Here is a 16,501-nt window from a genome sequence, read left to right on the forward strand (position 1 = left end):
AGCACTTAACTAAATTTATTAACAAATGTGGTGTTGTGAGTAATAGTAGTACCCTTGATTGTCCATGTTTAAAATACTACAAAATGCAGCAGCTTTCAGTCATTTTAAAGCAAAGTGTGTCATTTCTGTGCCATTATTTCCCAGTGACTCCTCTCAACTTTCATTATTCACACGAGCGCTTTCTTTCACGCCAAACTCGCATCGTTTCTTAAAACTGCATTTTTGTCTTGGTTAGAGCAATGTTTTGACAATGACATGGCTCAAAATGTTTTCGTGTTTTGACTGAGCAGGACAAATCCTCGGGGAGAACAGGGTGAGCCTCCTAATTAATAAAACTACTCTATCCGACAGGTAAACAGAGGAAGAGGGAGAAAAACAAGACTGAGAAAATGAAAGAGAAAGAGGAGCTACTGACTGCATACTGAGTGGTTACATGAAGCCAATGATGGAGACAAAAGATATGAGGAGGTGTCAGATTGACCCACAATTATGCAACAACTTGACAGAGCAGAGGCAGAGTGATAGGATCTGTTCAGAATAGTGATCCAGGCATTGTGATGTGTGTAGACTCAGCCATGCTTTTTCATAAGAGAGCTCGGTTCTCTAAGGCATCATCTATGAGTCACTGATAAAGCTGTGATGTAACACGGGCCATACGATGCTACCCTGGGAAATAAAACCCATAGCGGCAAATCCAGTCAGCCTGACTCGAACAGCTCAGGGATATGAAACCGCCAGCCTGGCACGACTGAAACATGCACACAATAAATGAAAACATTATTTTTATGATCTGGAAATTATAGAGGAACTGGAAGTGCGGAAAATCCAAGCATCATTTAATTGTTCACATTGCACATAAAGCTAATATTATTGCTTTATTTCATATATATATATATATAAAAAATAGAAAATGTGTCATATTTTGCCTAATGACTGAAAAATTATATCTCTTTAGATTAATTTTGGCCTATGATTAATTTTTTCACACAAACACACACACACACACACACACACACACACACACACACACACAGGAAAAAAATATTCAAGGTAGAGAGAGAGAGAGAGAGAGAGAGAGAGAGAGAGAGAGAGAGAGAGAGCATTATGGTAATAAAAATAAAATATTAATTTAATAATACATACACATATACATTTTATATATACATACGTACGTACGTGCGTGCGTGTGTGTATGTATGTATGTATTATTAAAGTAATATAATTAAAAGTACTTAACTGTGGTGCTGACTACATACATCACAAGTAAATATTTTTGAATATCATATCATGTGGCACACTATATGGGTAAAGAGTAAATCAAAACCTTGAGTTAAATGAACTTGAGTCACATATGGCAAGTAAGTCAGGCTTTAAGATGAGATGGTGAACATCAGTGGCCAGATGTTTGTCTGGGTGTCTCTTCATCGTGTGTTTGCTTGTGTACCCATAGAGATGCATGATGTGCATGCTGGTGATAAAGCATGCATGAATGCAGGTTTGTTTGCGCCGAAATCTATGTGCGCATCTCCTCCAGATACTATGCCCCCTCCCCTTATTGTGTGACACGCTAGTTGTCATGACTACAGAGAAGCGGGTGTGGATCGACTCAGACACCTGTTGCTATTAGCCTGATGGAGGATGGCAGTGAGAGAGGGGCAGCTGTAGAAGAGGGGCCTCACTGGGGGAAAGACACACACACAATCAGGCAGGGTTGTAACTCAGTGTAACACTGTCACACACACATTGCAAGCAATATATCACTGACAGTGGCTATTCTGCTCCAGTGGTTAGGATTAGAGGAAAATAGACCTTTAATCATAGCAAGACGAGGAGAAAAGAGAGAGGAAACGAGCAGAAGAGATGCATTTGTTATCTTCAACAAAGTGCATGTTCTGTCTTGTCCCATTCAATCTCTCTGAATAGTTCACACAAACATTTAATTTACCATTAGTTTGTCACTGACATAGTATTCCAAACCTGTATGATTTTATTTATTGCTGAAACACTAAAACATAAAATCACGTTTTTTTCTAAAGTTCACAAGAACAGCATTTATTTGAAATATAAATATTTTGCAACATTATACTGCAAATGTATTTTCCTGTTACGTTTGATCAATTTGATTAATCTTTGCTCCAATATATATATATAGCTTCTGCATCCATGACACCTGTCTGAACATGATGTTTCCTCTTATGGCACACACGCACACACACATATATACATATATATATATATATATATATATATATATATATATATATATATATATATATATATATATACATAATGGAACTGTAAATTTAAATCTGTTCCTTACATAAGCTATCATATGCAGGAATGAAAAGGGGTGAAAAAGGTGAGATGGATATTACCCCTCTAGGGGAGTCCGGGGGCATGCTCCCCCAGAAGAAAAATACAAATATTCCATTTTATAAAGCATCAATCTGATGCATTTTAAGATTATTTTTTTGTCAACCTGGGGAGAGCTGGAACTTAACTTCAGCCATGAGTCAAAATTAAGAACGTTTGCTAATAATTTTCCACCGGAGCTTTAGTTCTCTCCTGCTGTGTTCAATGACTCAATTCATCAAGATGTAGCTAGTGTTAGCTAAGTCTATGTCAACAGAGCTCCTGGGTAACTTAAATTAGACCTGAAAATATTACAATTATTGAAACCACCAAATTCAGTCAGGTAAATCGTTGAGGCCAGGCGTGCTATGAGCTTCTGATGGTGGTCTGCACTGGTGATGCAAGGCCCTTAGCGTTAATATTTCCATGCACTCGCACTCCTTTCTGGCATGCGCACCTGTTTGCAATTCACCGTCTCCCAGTTCACAGTTCACTGAATCTCGTGCTCCCTTCTGGCACACGCACCTGTTTGCAGTTCACTGAATATGAATACCCCCCCACTAAAAAAATAAATATATTTCTCATCGAATCTACACGATTCATGTAGGTCACCTATTTTGATTTCAAAACCGCAAATTTTGCCGAAAGGTGTGGGATTTTCATGTATGCATATGGCTTCCGAAGATGTTTTTTTTTGTTTTACAAAACATTGTCTTGACACAGTTAACTATTTCTCTGTTTGTGTTCCACAGAAGAAAGTCATATGAGTTTGAACATAAGGGTGAGTAAATAACAAAATTCTCACTTTTAGGACTAAAATAAGTATAATTTCTTCAATAAGTAGAGACCTGCTGGGATCTTTAGGATCTTCACATAGCACGCACACACACACACACACAAAAGTGTCAAATTTCCTTCATTACCCTTAATGAGTTTAGTCACAGCATCTGCAGGTGTGATGCCACATTATATTAGGCAGATCAGTTTCACACTTCAACATATGGCACATCACTGTCTTCACCACTGAGGCAAAGGGAATTATCCTTTCTGAGGATACTACAAGAAACTATACCACAACACAAATGAAAATTTCTGAATGAAAATAAAATAGCCTGTTATCAGTGTGATGAATAAAGATCTAGTTGATCTTTCCAGAAAAAAAAAAAAAACATTAACCTTTTTGTTGTTCCACAGAAGAAGATTTAACAGTTATCTCTTTAACCTTCATCAAGAAACTCTGTGTAACAAGGCATGCATCCATGACACCTGTCTGAACACGAGGTTTCCTCTCCATGCTGTGCTCTGGAGATACGACGAGTGATTCACAGAGCCGTCCACTCTGGATCCGTGACGTCTGCAGGCAGCATCAAACAATAGGTCCAAACACAAACCTTGCAGCTCCGAGTCTTGAAAAGACTGTGACCTTTGAGTGGCCCTTTCAAAGCCAAGAGCTGTGCTTTGAGAAGGTGAAAGCTATCTGATGGGCCAGCCACCCCCTTCATTCCACTCTTTCCTTCTCCGTCACAGTACCCCAACAATGGTGTCTCCTCTTACAAGGGCCTTGAGTGGCTCCTCTGTTCTAGTGCTGCCAACCTGATACAGTCTACTTGGCGATGCTTGTTCCTTTACTTTTTTAACATCACCCTTCTTTAGGCCACTCTGTGCTAGTCTATGCAAAGGCCAAGCTAACCGGTTGTAAACATACTTGGCATGCCTGCAACACAGTAGGGAAAAATCCACAAGTCATATAAGTCGGGTGTCCAAATACTTCAGTTTCAAGAAACAGTAGTGAATAATATCTGGATAGTGTACTACATCCTTCTGAAGAGTGCAAGAGGAACCACTTTTGTGGTTAAATCGTCCTTTATTTAACAACATTTGGGTAAATTCAACATAGGGTCAATGGATTATTATTATTTTTTTAACTCCTAAACTGTGTCTATACATACAATTCACTGTCATTTCCAGCTGATCATTCCATCATTTCTGATGTAGTAAACTTGCTTGGTAGCTCTCCCGGTACAGCAATGCAGTGCAAAGTCCCATAAACAACATGCCACAAACCGATTGTGTAATATTGGACTATTTGCCAAAATGCAAAGCGATTCAAATGGAGTCTTGGTTTAAAGCTAGTCTTGGCTTTGTCTGTGTGGATGCATTTACATTGTCCTTGGTCTAAGTACGGTTTCCTGGCAACTTGGTCAGAACATTATAAAGACGGAGTCCATAACACTCTTTTAATCTCAATACCGTCTCAATATTATTGGCACCGACTCAAAAATCAAGATCATGCACTTGCTCTACTACCCCAATGCATCAGGTCACATCAAGGCGGAAAAACATCACCAAATTAACAGGCCCTGACATGCCTGGGAATGAGCAGGGGAGTCACCGATACAATCCGAGCAGAGATTAAACTTCACAAACTTAATGATCTTGTTGGTACCAGAAGGATAACAGCCCAATATTTTTAGAGTGTCAAGCTGATCTGCATTCTCACTGAAGGGCTTTAAAGTTAATACAGTGAAAGGAGGTTAAATACAACCGGACACACACCTACAAGTCGCATCCTGTACTTCTGTACTTATTTTCCTGAGATTACACTGGCACTTTGTACAGCTTCACAGCTGGGATGATCGGCATCCACCCAGCACAGAATGTGATCAGAGGCCACTTTCAGGTCAAGACATGGAGGTCAGCATTGCACAACAAAGTGGGACTTGACCGATGGCTCGGACACATCGCACAGATTTACACCCTGAGGTCTAGACAGTTTAAAGTGAATTGTCAACAAACTTTTATACAAAGCACAGTAAAGGACAAAAACAATACCACATGATATACTAAAACCAAAGGAGACAGAATTTCCACATACTGTCACACTGTACAACTAACAGTTCAGGAATTCACATCATACAATGGATACATAAAGGCTACAAAATGAATATAATTACTACAAAACAAAAGATTTTGTGACCACACTATATATGGCATGAAAATATGTTACTGAGAAAATGGGAAATATGATGAAGAAAGGTATAAGTTAGGCACTACCAACACCAGGATCATAGGTTCGATTCCCAGTAAAAATATGAACTGAAATATAATATAATAATAATATTTTTATTATTATTATTATTGTTGTTTGTGTATATATATATATATATATATATATATATATATATATAACATGAATTCTGTGTTATACTTTAGATAAACAATTAAAATTAAAAATATATAAAGTGATATTATCAAAATAAATAAATAAATAAAAAATACCACCAAATAACCAATTAGCAAACAGAAAACTTGCTAATTTCAATAGAAAATAAATGCACTGCATAGTTCTTTGAACTCAAACCAAAAAGAAAACTTCAGTGGGGCTTCATGCTGAGCTGAAAGTGTCCAGCTGTGTTTTCTCTGGACTCCAATCATGTATAATCTGGAACATGATGAGTTACTGTGCTTGGCAGAACAGGTACAAAATGGGACCATCACCAATGTTTTGTCCTGTCAGCTTGGGTCATTATGACCTTACATAACTGCTCTTGTGAGAAACCTATCCAGAAGCAATTGAAAGATAACATGACATTGGCAGCAATTCTTCATATGTCTTACTCCTGAGTATCATCTTTCACGTGCGAAAAGACACAGAAGTGTAACCTCTCCAAACCAGGATATGTGCCCTTGATGAATCACTCACGTGCACCGAGCACAGCCTCAGGCAAGCACCTTTCATCAGCAGGAGAAACAACCATGCTTCCTCCCTATGGGACACAAATGATAAGAAAAAAAACAAGCAATCTACCTCACGCTCATTTTGGCTAACAAGTGAAAAAGTGTGAAACCAACATGAGCCTCATTATGAATTAGCATGCAGGTCAGTTGAAGATAATATCAAATAACAGCCCATGATAAGACCTCGAAGACCACAGAGATCTTCAAAAAAGCTTTTTTACCTCAGATATAGCAGTGACTAAGACCACTGAGTGCTCTTCTGAGAACAGAGAAGCTCAATGCAACCTGAGAGCTCGTCGTGTCTCTCTATCTCTATCTATCCATCGCTATACAAATGCAACTTATAGGCCGTTAAGACCAAAGTTCAACATTATCCAGCTGGGTTACTGCCTACTGCCTGTGCAGAGAATGAGAGCTCAGGTAGGGTAAAGTTGAAGCTCTGCCAGACCATAGCTTGAGTGCCACACGGGAAAAGACAGATCCAGCTACATTTCACTGGCTGCCCTAAAGCAGGAGAACTGGACAAAGTCTAGCGGAAAAAGAACATTTACATTGAGAGCATGCACAAAACACTTTTTTGCTTTATCATTTACTGATTCCATATCAGAATACATAATCATATCTAACACCGTGGTAAATGACATATACAGCCAATTCTGTAAGTTGACTGTTTACATATCAGAGTTTGAGAATGAATTTGAATGGAATTGGTTAAACAGGAAGGTGAATTGAGTTAGAAAAACAGAAAGAGGAATCTACTGAATTGCAATTCAAAGAGATTCAACATAGGCAATGCATTTTGGGAAAGTGATCTTCCACCCATGTAAAAAATTAAATAAATCTGTCTTTTAGGCCAAAAACCGATAAATTCCCATTTCAAACAAGGATTTATCAAGCCAACAATCCGCTTTTCGATGAAATTACAGTTATATGAATTTCTCTGAATTTTAATTCATTTAAATTCTGCTTCCTTAAATTCAAATTCAAAATAATTTCTGAACCTTTTTAATTGAATTTAAACTATGTCACATAATTTAAAAGGCACTCTCAATTCAGGTGTGAATGGTGCTTAATCCTCTTGCAAGGTCAATTTTATTTGCAATGAATCAGTCAGTCCTGATTTGGGTTCGCTCACTGCATTTTAGCCTAAAACCAACATGTTAAACACCATCCTCACACATCAGCTTGAATCCGTGAGCTCTACATTAATTTCAGCCCAATGCTCAGGCATAGAGGCGATCAAGACTGCAGCGAGAAGCTCTCACGTGCTGCTAGAGGACCCTTCAGCACACTGCAATCCTCTTCAAGCTCAAGACTTATAAACAGAGCCCACCTCACCCGATTAAGAGGAGAGGAAAGAGGAAAGAGAGAGGAAGATCAGACAGTGAGTCCAGAATAAGCTGGGTCTGTACACATGAGTAAAGAACCACTTAAAGAAACCCCACATGTCACCAGGAAGAGCTCAGACAGTCTATTAGTGTGCCATTACACATCCACTTAACTTCTCAGCTCGCATTGTAAACAATGGCATATTTTTAACACACGTCAACACTGCTAAAAGGCCAACAACTTGGCTAATTTGGTTCATGATTTTTCACCGTTCACCTGAAAGCAAGAAAGAATTTCTCAATACATTGTAAAAAAAAAAAAAAAAAAAAAAAATCAAATTTCAAAGTTCCGTTGCTGCCTTAAATTTGAATTCTAATCAACCTGGCTCATTTCAGTCAAGTTATTTTAAATGTACGCATAGCTTATACGAATGTCAAATTTACAACTTCCTTTACAAATCACAATACTGAGGACTCATCTTTATCAAATCAAATGCTCGCTAGAATGAGGACGTCCCTCCCCCTAATGCCACCTGCCTAGAATTAGCAAGAAGCAAATCTTACTTATGCAGTGAGAAATCGGTGTTTGTCAAACGATTTCATTAGGTTATTTGGGCTGAAATGTAATTTAACAGAAAATTAACTCAATTATTTAACATTATAAAACTTGAAAATAAACCTGTCATTCTTACTGTTTATATGAAGAAAGAACATTATATGTAAAAAAAAGACTCTGTAATGTATAAAGATAAGAGTCTTAATAAAAACCTGCGAGTGGAAAACTACCAAATGAGGCGTGGCGGCCCCTTGTATGTGGCCAGTGGCACTGTATTCCAGTGATGGACATTTACAGAGCAGTCCAGGGTGCGTCCACCATAAAACACAAATGCAGAGAGTCAACCTGTAAAAGAGCTGAGTCTAACAGTTGGCATTTACCCCAGCAGCGCTGCACCTAAATCTTGTCTCTTGAAGGCTGGTTTTGTTTGGGGAACTCTTTCTCGGCCCAGCTCTGAGCCTATTCAAACAGAACGCCTGTAAAAAACACCACACACTATTTTGTGAGACTCTTCCCTCAGCCCTCGCAGGCCTGAAGTTATTATCCTCCCTCCAAAATAAGCCTAGAAAACAACAGCCGGGCCATCGAGTGCAAACCTTGAGAACACTGGAGAAAAGACCCAGGAAGCGGCGAGCGCTTTGAAAGCCCATAATCATAATTATACCGGAGATGAATATCTTTGATCCGTGCGGAGCAGTGCCATGGGGGAGGCTCATTTGGGCGAATTCACTCTCAGTTATTGGACTCAAGGTGAAAGCAATTTGAATGTCCTCACAGACACACGAGAAGGAGAAAGATGGCAGAAACTGAATACAGAAGTGCCAAAGCGGTGGCTTTGTTGAGCACAACGGAGGGAATTTGCCACGTTATCAGGTACGATTCGAGCTCGGATGAATGCAGGGCTTTGTTTACTCGCCAGGTCTTTAAAGGGAAACTCTGAGGTCTATTCTTCCTTTCACATCTTTCTCTTCTTTGTAGGAGCAGCGGCGTCCAAACCACCTGCGCTAACCTAAAAGAGACGCAACATGGCTAAATATCGTACTATGAATGCAATGGACAATGTGCATTAATCTTTTTAAATAATAATTCAGTGAGTCTGATCAGGATAACTAGATGTATTTGTTAGCAAGCATCCTTTGGAAGCTACAATAAGAAGACCTTACATCTTTTAAGTTCATTAGCGCTTATGTTGTTTCGTGAAGGGGGACAGGAAAACGAAAACGAACAATGGCCCTGACCTTGTCTGTGGGTTGTCATGGCAACAGGGCACAGCCCACTGTTTGTGAGCGAGAGGGGGAAACAGACACGCTAGTGAGCCGAACAGTTAACGGCCTTTAAAAGCAACAGGAGACACATCCACCCCATCCAAATCTCATTCCATGCCAATATGTTGTCAAGAACATACTGAGTGTGTAATTACGGCCACAGTGATTACCTTGACTTCCTGCAACACTTCCTGCTGCCAGTCTCTTTCGGTTATGCACAATAACTTTTATATGACTGTTCAGAACAGCAGAATTTATTAAAGGTCCCCTTCTTCGTGATTCCATGTTTTAAACTTTAGTTAGTGTGTAATGTTGTTGTTAGAGTATGAATAATATCTGTAAAATTCTAAAGCTCAAAGTTCAATGCCTAGCGAGATATTTTATTTAACAGAATTCGCCTACAAAAAACGACCCGTTTGGACTACATCCCTCTAGTTCCTGCAGTAATGACGTCACTAAAACAGTTTTTTTGACTAACCACCGCCCACATGAATTCACAAACAGGGGGGCGTGGCCTTGTTGCGCTCCGACGGAGAAGAAGGAAGAGCTGTTTGTGTTTGTCGCCATGTTGTTGAAACGCTGTTTTTTTTTTCATCTCTGAGTCCAATCATCTTTGTTTGGGCTTCCCAGGAACGCTGTACTTTGAGATTAATGGTTACAATTTATGTTTAACTCGGTTCCCGAAAATTATAATGCACATGTAAAACTATGTGCAGCTCATTTTGCTGAGGACAGCTTGCTGAGGACAACTTTCTCAATCTCAATCAGTTTAATGCTGGATTTGCACAAAGAATATTCATGAAAGATGGAGCAGTTCCCTCTTTGTCTGGAGAAGGCGTTGTTTATGGACCACAACCGGTAAGTGTATTTTATTATTTAAGTTGGTGCGTTTAACAGTTTCTGTAACTTATTACACAAAGGGCAACGCTGTTTAGCTTTGTTAACTAGATGTTAGGGCTGTGCAAAAAAACGAATGCGGTTTTCATGTGCATCTCGTCAGTAAAAACGCTCCTCCTGTGACTATAAATACATCTCCAGCACGTGCGTTCTAGCCCAATCGCGTTACCAGGAGGGCAGCCTGCTCTCAGCTGCTGTCGAATCACAACACAGGTACCGCTGACACAATCAGAACCTGTTACGTATTTCTGAAGGAGAGGCTTCATAGAACAAGGAAGTCATCAGCCCGTTTTTGTGACAGTGAAAACAGCAGTATACAGATAGGTGAATTGTGTGAAAAATACTGTGTTTTTTTACACGCGAAACATGAACACAAGTTATATTGTACATTGTAAACACAATCAAAGCTTCAAAAAAGCGCGTAAAACGGGACCTTTAAAGATGCTGAGAGTTTTAAGTAACGACAAGTAGGGCTGTGATCAGCTGTTTAGTAATATGGGCACAATGGAGAATTGTATTTTTTTTTTTTTTTGTATTTAACAATATATCAATAATATACATAGACAGGAATATTTATATACATACACTGAAAAACATTTGGTGAAGAAACAATTTTCTTACACTTACATTTGGTGAACATTTGGTGAAGAAACAAAAATCTTACACTTACACACAAGAAATGGCAATTAATGCATTAAATTAAATGTGAAATTTTGAAGAGGAAAGACGAAATTGTTTATTTTGTATTATCAATATTTGTGAAGTCTCTTATGCATATAAAGGCTGCTTCACAAACACATAAAAAATTATGTATATTTTAATATTTATATTCCTGTGATGACAGTAAAGCTAAATTTCCAGCAGCTAAATTTCAATGTCACAGAATCCTTCAGAAAATGTTTTAATATGCTGACTTGGTGTTCAAGAAACATTTATTTTTATTATCAATGTTTAAACAATTAATTTACAACAAATCCATTACAAAACATCAAGAGAAAAAAGTAACTTTACAATTTTACATTAAAATGTATATTCTATAATAAAAAAAAAGACCCCAAAAAATACAGTTTGTGTGAGGTCGTTTCATCCATTACACCCTAATCACGCAACAACAAAACTGTTTAAACAATAACATGTAGTCGAACAATGAAGATGAAGACGGAGCTTTAATTGTTTATGTTCCATAATAAGCTTATCTGATTATACGAGCGTTATGGCTCCCTTGTCACGGGCGGTCGTCAATGTTTATCTGAGGTTTATTCTTAGGTTTAGTAGAGGTATACTTTGACTAATATTAACATGCATCTAATTTAAAAAAATTAAATAAAAATTGCCTGTATGAAACCTAGTGTGTGTGAGTGTTTTGAAGTTTGTCCTGTGTCAAGTCCAGTGTCAAATGTCCTTTTTAGTTTGTATCTTGTTTGGTCAACCTATACGCTTTTTATTTTATTTTATTTTTTTACGTTTTTCAAGTCAAGTTTTAGAAGACTAAAAGTCTATACATTTCAGTCTAGTTTTAGCCTATGAAAACCTTATATTTAAGTCATGCTGCATAACGGTTATACTGATATTCACAATGATTTTGCTTAAAACTTCAAATCACAATTCCTGGTCATGTTTGTTGTCTTTTGAGAACTTTCATCAGAATTACTTCACTTTCTACGAGACAACTAAAGAAATTGTCAAGCCATAGACATTGTTCATTTCACCTTGTCTAGTTTCCTGATTTATTAAATTACATAAATTAACACACTCTGCATTATGAAAATGTTGAAATTCCTAATATTAAACTCATTAATTCCAAATTATATTCATGTTTTCCTATTAAAACAGCAACAATGACTTCAAGCGCATTTATTCAACCACAATCACAAACAATATAGTCGAGATCCATGTTTGGAGTCAGTAACAGTGTTCATTAATGCCTGATCTGTGATCAGTGATTTCTGATGGGTAGCTAATCATTCAAGTTCACACAGACTTTCTTTCTAAATCGTTTAATACGGTTTATGCATCAGTGAATCAAGCCAGTGACTAAATGATCACCTTCACATTGTTTTTCTTAGTAGCATGAAAAAAAATCGGTTATTTAAATTGTGATTAAACTACAGAGAGCGATTAAAGAAGCTCCCTTTATATTGTTCGGAGCTGTTAATCACACATCGCAAGTATATCTGCACACTTGCCCAAACTGCTGTTATAATGAATGACGCTGTTATGCTGCACAACTAAGCTCTTACTGTATTCATGTCGATATTGTGTTTGCTGTTAGCTGTAGTGAAAGCATATGGTGAGAGAAAATGCGTTGCAATGATGAGATCACTGCATTCACGCGATAAACAGACTCTTTCTACTCAATGCTCATCACTGCAGCCTTTCATGTGATGGGAAAAGATCTGAAAAAAATAATGCTATAATCAACACTTCCACGATTCGTTAAAATCTTGACAGCTGTAAAAGTAAGAAGAAGAGGAAAAAAAAAAAAAAAAAACTTGTAAAGTATTTGACAAGGGTTACAGATGTAATGCGCATTTCAAATGCAAAGATGTCAGCCAATCACGACAGTTGTCGTTTACTCTGAGTCTCACAGCAGACACGCCCCTTCAAACAGAGCATTCAAGCCAGACGACTAAAATCAGGATATAAAAATGCCTTTTATTTCTAAATTTAAATGTAAAGACCATACTAACAATATAAAGTACACCTCAGGAAACATTAAAAAAGCATTTAAACAAAGAAAATACTCCATGTCATGGGACCTTTAAGCAGAACATCTCAATGGAGTTCCCCAAAACAAACTCCAACTTAGGCTATAAGTTTGTCAGTGTTTTCAGATCATCATCAGTGCTTTTTTGCCCTGTAGAGAGTGTGTGTGCGTGATTGCCAGATTGTGAAGTTAAAGTAAAACACTGTGCAGAAAATGTGTCCTTTTAAGAGAAAAGCTCTAATTTAAACTTGACATCTGGCAACCCTAAGCATACAAATTGTGGTGGAGTATATTTTATTCCTGTTTTTATTGTTGAAGAAAGTACTTTGTATTTTGGATAAAGAGTGTTTTTATTTATTAAACTACATTTAAGTCTTTTTTTTTTCAATAATGATATTGGATGCTGATATAATAACAGTGTTTAGTAACGCAAGTGTCGTCTCGTCTTCGCCATGGAAGTCAAGTTTTCGTTAACGAAAAACCAATTTGTCCACAAGAATTCTACAAACCACATACATAAATATAAATATAAATATATATATATATGGCCATCAGATTTAGCTTTGAAAGACATGGCAACGCTGGCATGATCCTACAGCCCTCAGGTGGTTGGAACTACAGAAGAGCAGGTGGCTGCTGTCTAAGCCACCCAAAGTCCTGTCGGTGAGCTCATCTTCTTAAGGTTTACTCCTCCATTAGTGTCTGCCATCGGGGGAAAAAAACACCACGGACACCACTAACTGATAAAAACAGTCTACGAGTAGATAGTGCTGCCATATGGCACGTTGAGAACAAACAGATAAGAAAGGCGCTTAGTTTGGCCTGTCAGCGAATCTGGATAATTACTAACTAGCTTCGACCAGCATGAACTGGTCTTGCTATTCTCCAGCAAACATGCATGTATGTATTTGAGCGTGTTTACATCTTTTCCTACAATTACACAAGCTCATTATATGTTGGTACTGGCAGTCTTGTTCTCTTTCTCTATTCATGGGGATGACTGCACAAACATAATACACAGTGTCAAAACCTTTCTGAACATGCTACTAATCCCATCAGCCCTTGTATAACCAGTTTGCATTGTTATGTCCCAGTGCTCGAATGTAAACATGACCACCTCAGCTGACCGTCCATGAAAGCCTGAAGTCAACAGTAGCCATTCAACAACATACAGTAACGAACTGAAAACCAGTAACCGCAGAAGACAACTCTTTCAAGTTAGCATCTAGCATCCAACAACAACTTAATATTATGCTACACTGCAGGTAAATGTAACAACAAAATGTGCTTTGAAGAGAACTGCAACTTTAACTCACAATTCTGAATTTACGTCATAAATATTTTTTTTTTTTTTTACATTTTTTTCTCGCAATTCCTCTGATTTCTGAGGTTACATCACACAATTCAGATTATTATTATTTTTCTTTCTCTGAATTCTCAGTTTACATCTCTCAGTTCTGTTTTTTGTTTAGGCCATCGAACAAAAAATAAATAAATAAAGGTTAGGGATACAACGAAATTTCAGCTGCCAAAATTTTATTGGCTTGCATTTTTATTTTTATTTTAATTACAGTATGTTAAATTAAAAAGGTCTTACAAAAGTATTCTATATTGTTTAAGAAAATAATAAAAAAATTATTAAAAAGGCATTTTCCGTTTCGTTTTTATGGTCAAGTGCAATTAGAATTTTTGGTTTCGGCCCAGAATTTTCATTTCGGTCTATCCCTAAAAAATATAATTGCGAATTTGCGAGTGTCTTTCTTTTTTACCCCGCAACTGCATGTTTATATCTCACAATTATGACTTTTCTCTCAAAATTGCAAGTTTATAACTTTATATCCCCAATTTTAAATTGTGAGGAAAAAAAGTCAGAATTGTAAGATTAAAAAGTCGCAATTACCTTTTTTTTTTTTATTTATTATTCCATGATGGAATCAGTCTTCCATACATGATGAATCTCAACAAGTAAAAAAACACACACACACACACACATATATATATATATATATATATATATATATATATGGTATTGCTAGCAACAAGGGATGGGCGATATAGCGCATGCGATTGTCACGCACATTTCGTCAGTAAAGCCTGTTCCCTGATTACCGCTAAATCAACATCACCGGCTTTCAAATGGAGCGCCATTTAATAGATCACTGACAAGCTACGTAATATCACGTTCATTATCGCAGATGAATTGCCTTCGTTAATGAACGCGGTATTGCCAATATTGATAATGAACTACGGTTCTGTCTATTAAATGGCATTCCATTTGAAAGCAGGTGATGGTGATTTAGGGGTAATCAGGGAACTGGCTTTACTGATGAAATGCGCGTGACAATCACATGCGATATATCGCCCATCCCTACTAGCAACACAGTCTGTAATTTGAATTTCAGAAGTAGCACTTTTGTTTTGTTCATATAAATCAAATGAACGTCACCCTGTCTGACACATGCCAGCAAATACAGCTATAATTACAACAATTAATCAATCCAAGTTAAGATTGAAAGGGGTGAAAATAATTATAATGGCTGCCTGCTGTTGCAGACGCAGGGAAATGAAATGATGTCATGCCGTGCTGAGGTCTCAAAGTGTTGGCTAATTATCTTTGTGACTCAGACCCTTGAGACAGAAGATATGACCACACTCGCCTCATTCACTAACACTGGGACGAGTTAGCATCTGGTTATTACAGCCAATGAGAGCTCTAGAGACACTTAAACTAGCCTGTGGTTAATATGATTTTTCCAAACTATTTTAAAGAAAGACTTTTAGACAGTGGAGATAAATGGACACGTTCCTCACCATCTAATCCTATTTTTATGAGTTCATATATAAAACAAACTTCATATTTTAAAATCCACAAATGCGTTAATGGCATCCTGTTTGCGCCACAAAAAAAAAAAAAATATATATATATATATATCCTACATTTCTGACTTTTCCTTTGAATTCTGATTTTACATTTCTCACTTTTGCTGACTTTTGCATAGCTGACTTTTGAGTAATAGCATAAAGTCATATTCTGGCCAATAACCACCCGCTTGTACAAGAAGAGACCGCTTGACCTATAAAACATGCATACCTGTTACCAGTTTAAGCATTTTTCTCTGAATAATGTGAGTGCTGTCCTCAATAAAGTAATGCTTTATTCAGAGCCTGGCTGATTTTAATGGCCTGAGTCACCTGCTTAGTGTTAGACTAAAAACAACAGTGATCCGCCACAATGAACACAAAAAGAGCACAAAGCAAATATAGTCTGAGTGCACAAAATAAACTCAATGCAGATTACAGATATACAGCACAAGGAACATTGCGATTCTGCAATCTCCTTTTTAAGGCAGTTATGCACATGTATTCTTCATTGAGAAGGCTAAAGCAGAATGTAGTGCTGACTCTGTGCCACACACACACACAATAACAGTTTTGTCTGACCTGGTCATCCACTTTGTGTGCTATAATAGTGGCTCCTTCCTCCAGTTCAGCATCACTCAAAGGCCGAATCCGCAGGGCCACCTGCAAAACAACAATAAAAAAATGCACTGTGCTCAAAGAGTATTTGGACCCTACTATAATATTTAACAACAGGGATAAATGTAGCTGCATTAAATAAAATATTGAACCAAATGGCATTTATTTAACAGAAAAACCA

The 16,501-nt window shown here is 37.5% G+C and overlaps 1 protein-coding gene across 1 annotated transcript in view; it reads right to left on the reverse strand.

Annotated features, from left to right (window-relative positions):
* Positions 1 to 16,501, reverse strand: part of LOC113103610 (kinesin-like protein KIF19) — a 38,829-nt gene that overhangs the window by 20,342 nt on the left and 1,986 nt on the right. Inside the window, exon 2 of the mRNA XM_026265992.1 lies at positions 16,285 to 16,365. Within this exon, the coding sequence (XP_026121777.1) occupies positions 16,285 to 16,365 (81 nt within the window). The remainder of the gene's footprint in view (positions 1 to 16,284; positions 16,366 to 16,501) is intronic.

The sequence above is a fragment of the Carassius auratus genome, chromosome 1 (assembly GCF_003368295.1).
Source record: "Carassius auratus strain Wakin chromosome 1, ASM336829v1, whole genome shotgun sequence".
NCBI classification, from domain to species: domain Eukaryota; kingdom Metazoa; phylum Chordata; class Actinopteri; order Cypriniformes; family Cyprinidae; genus Carassius; species Carassius auratus.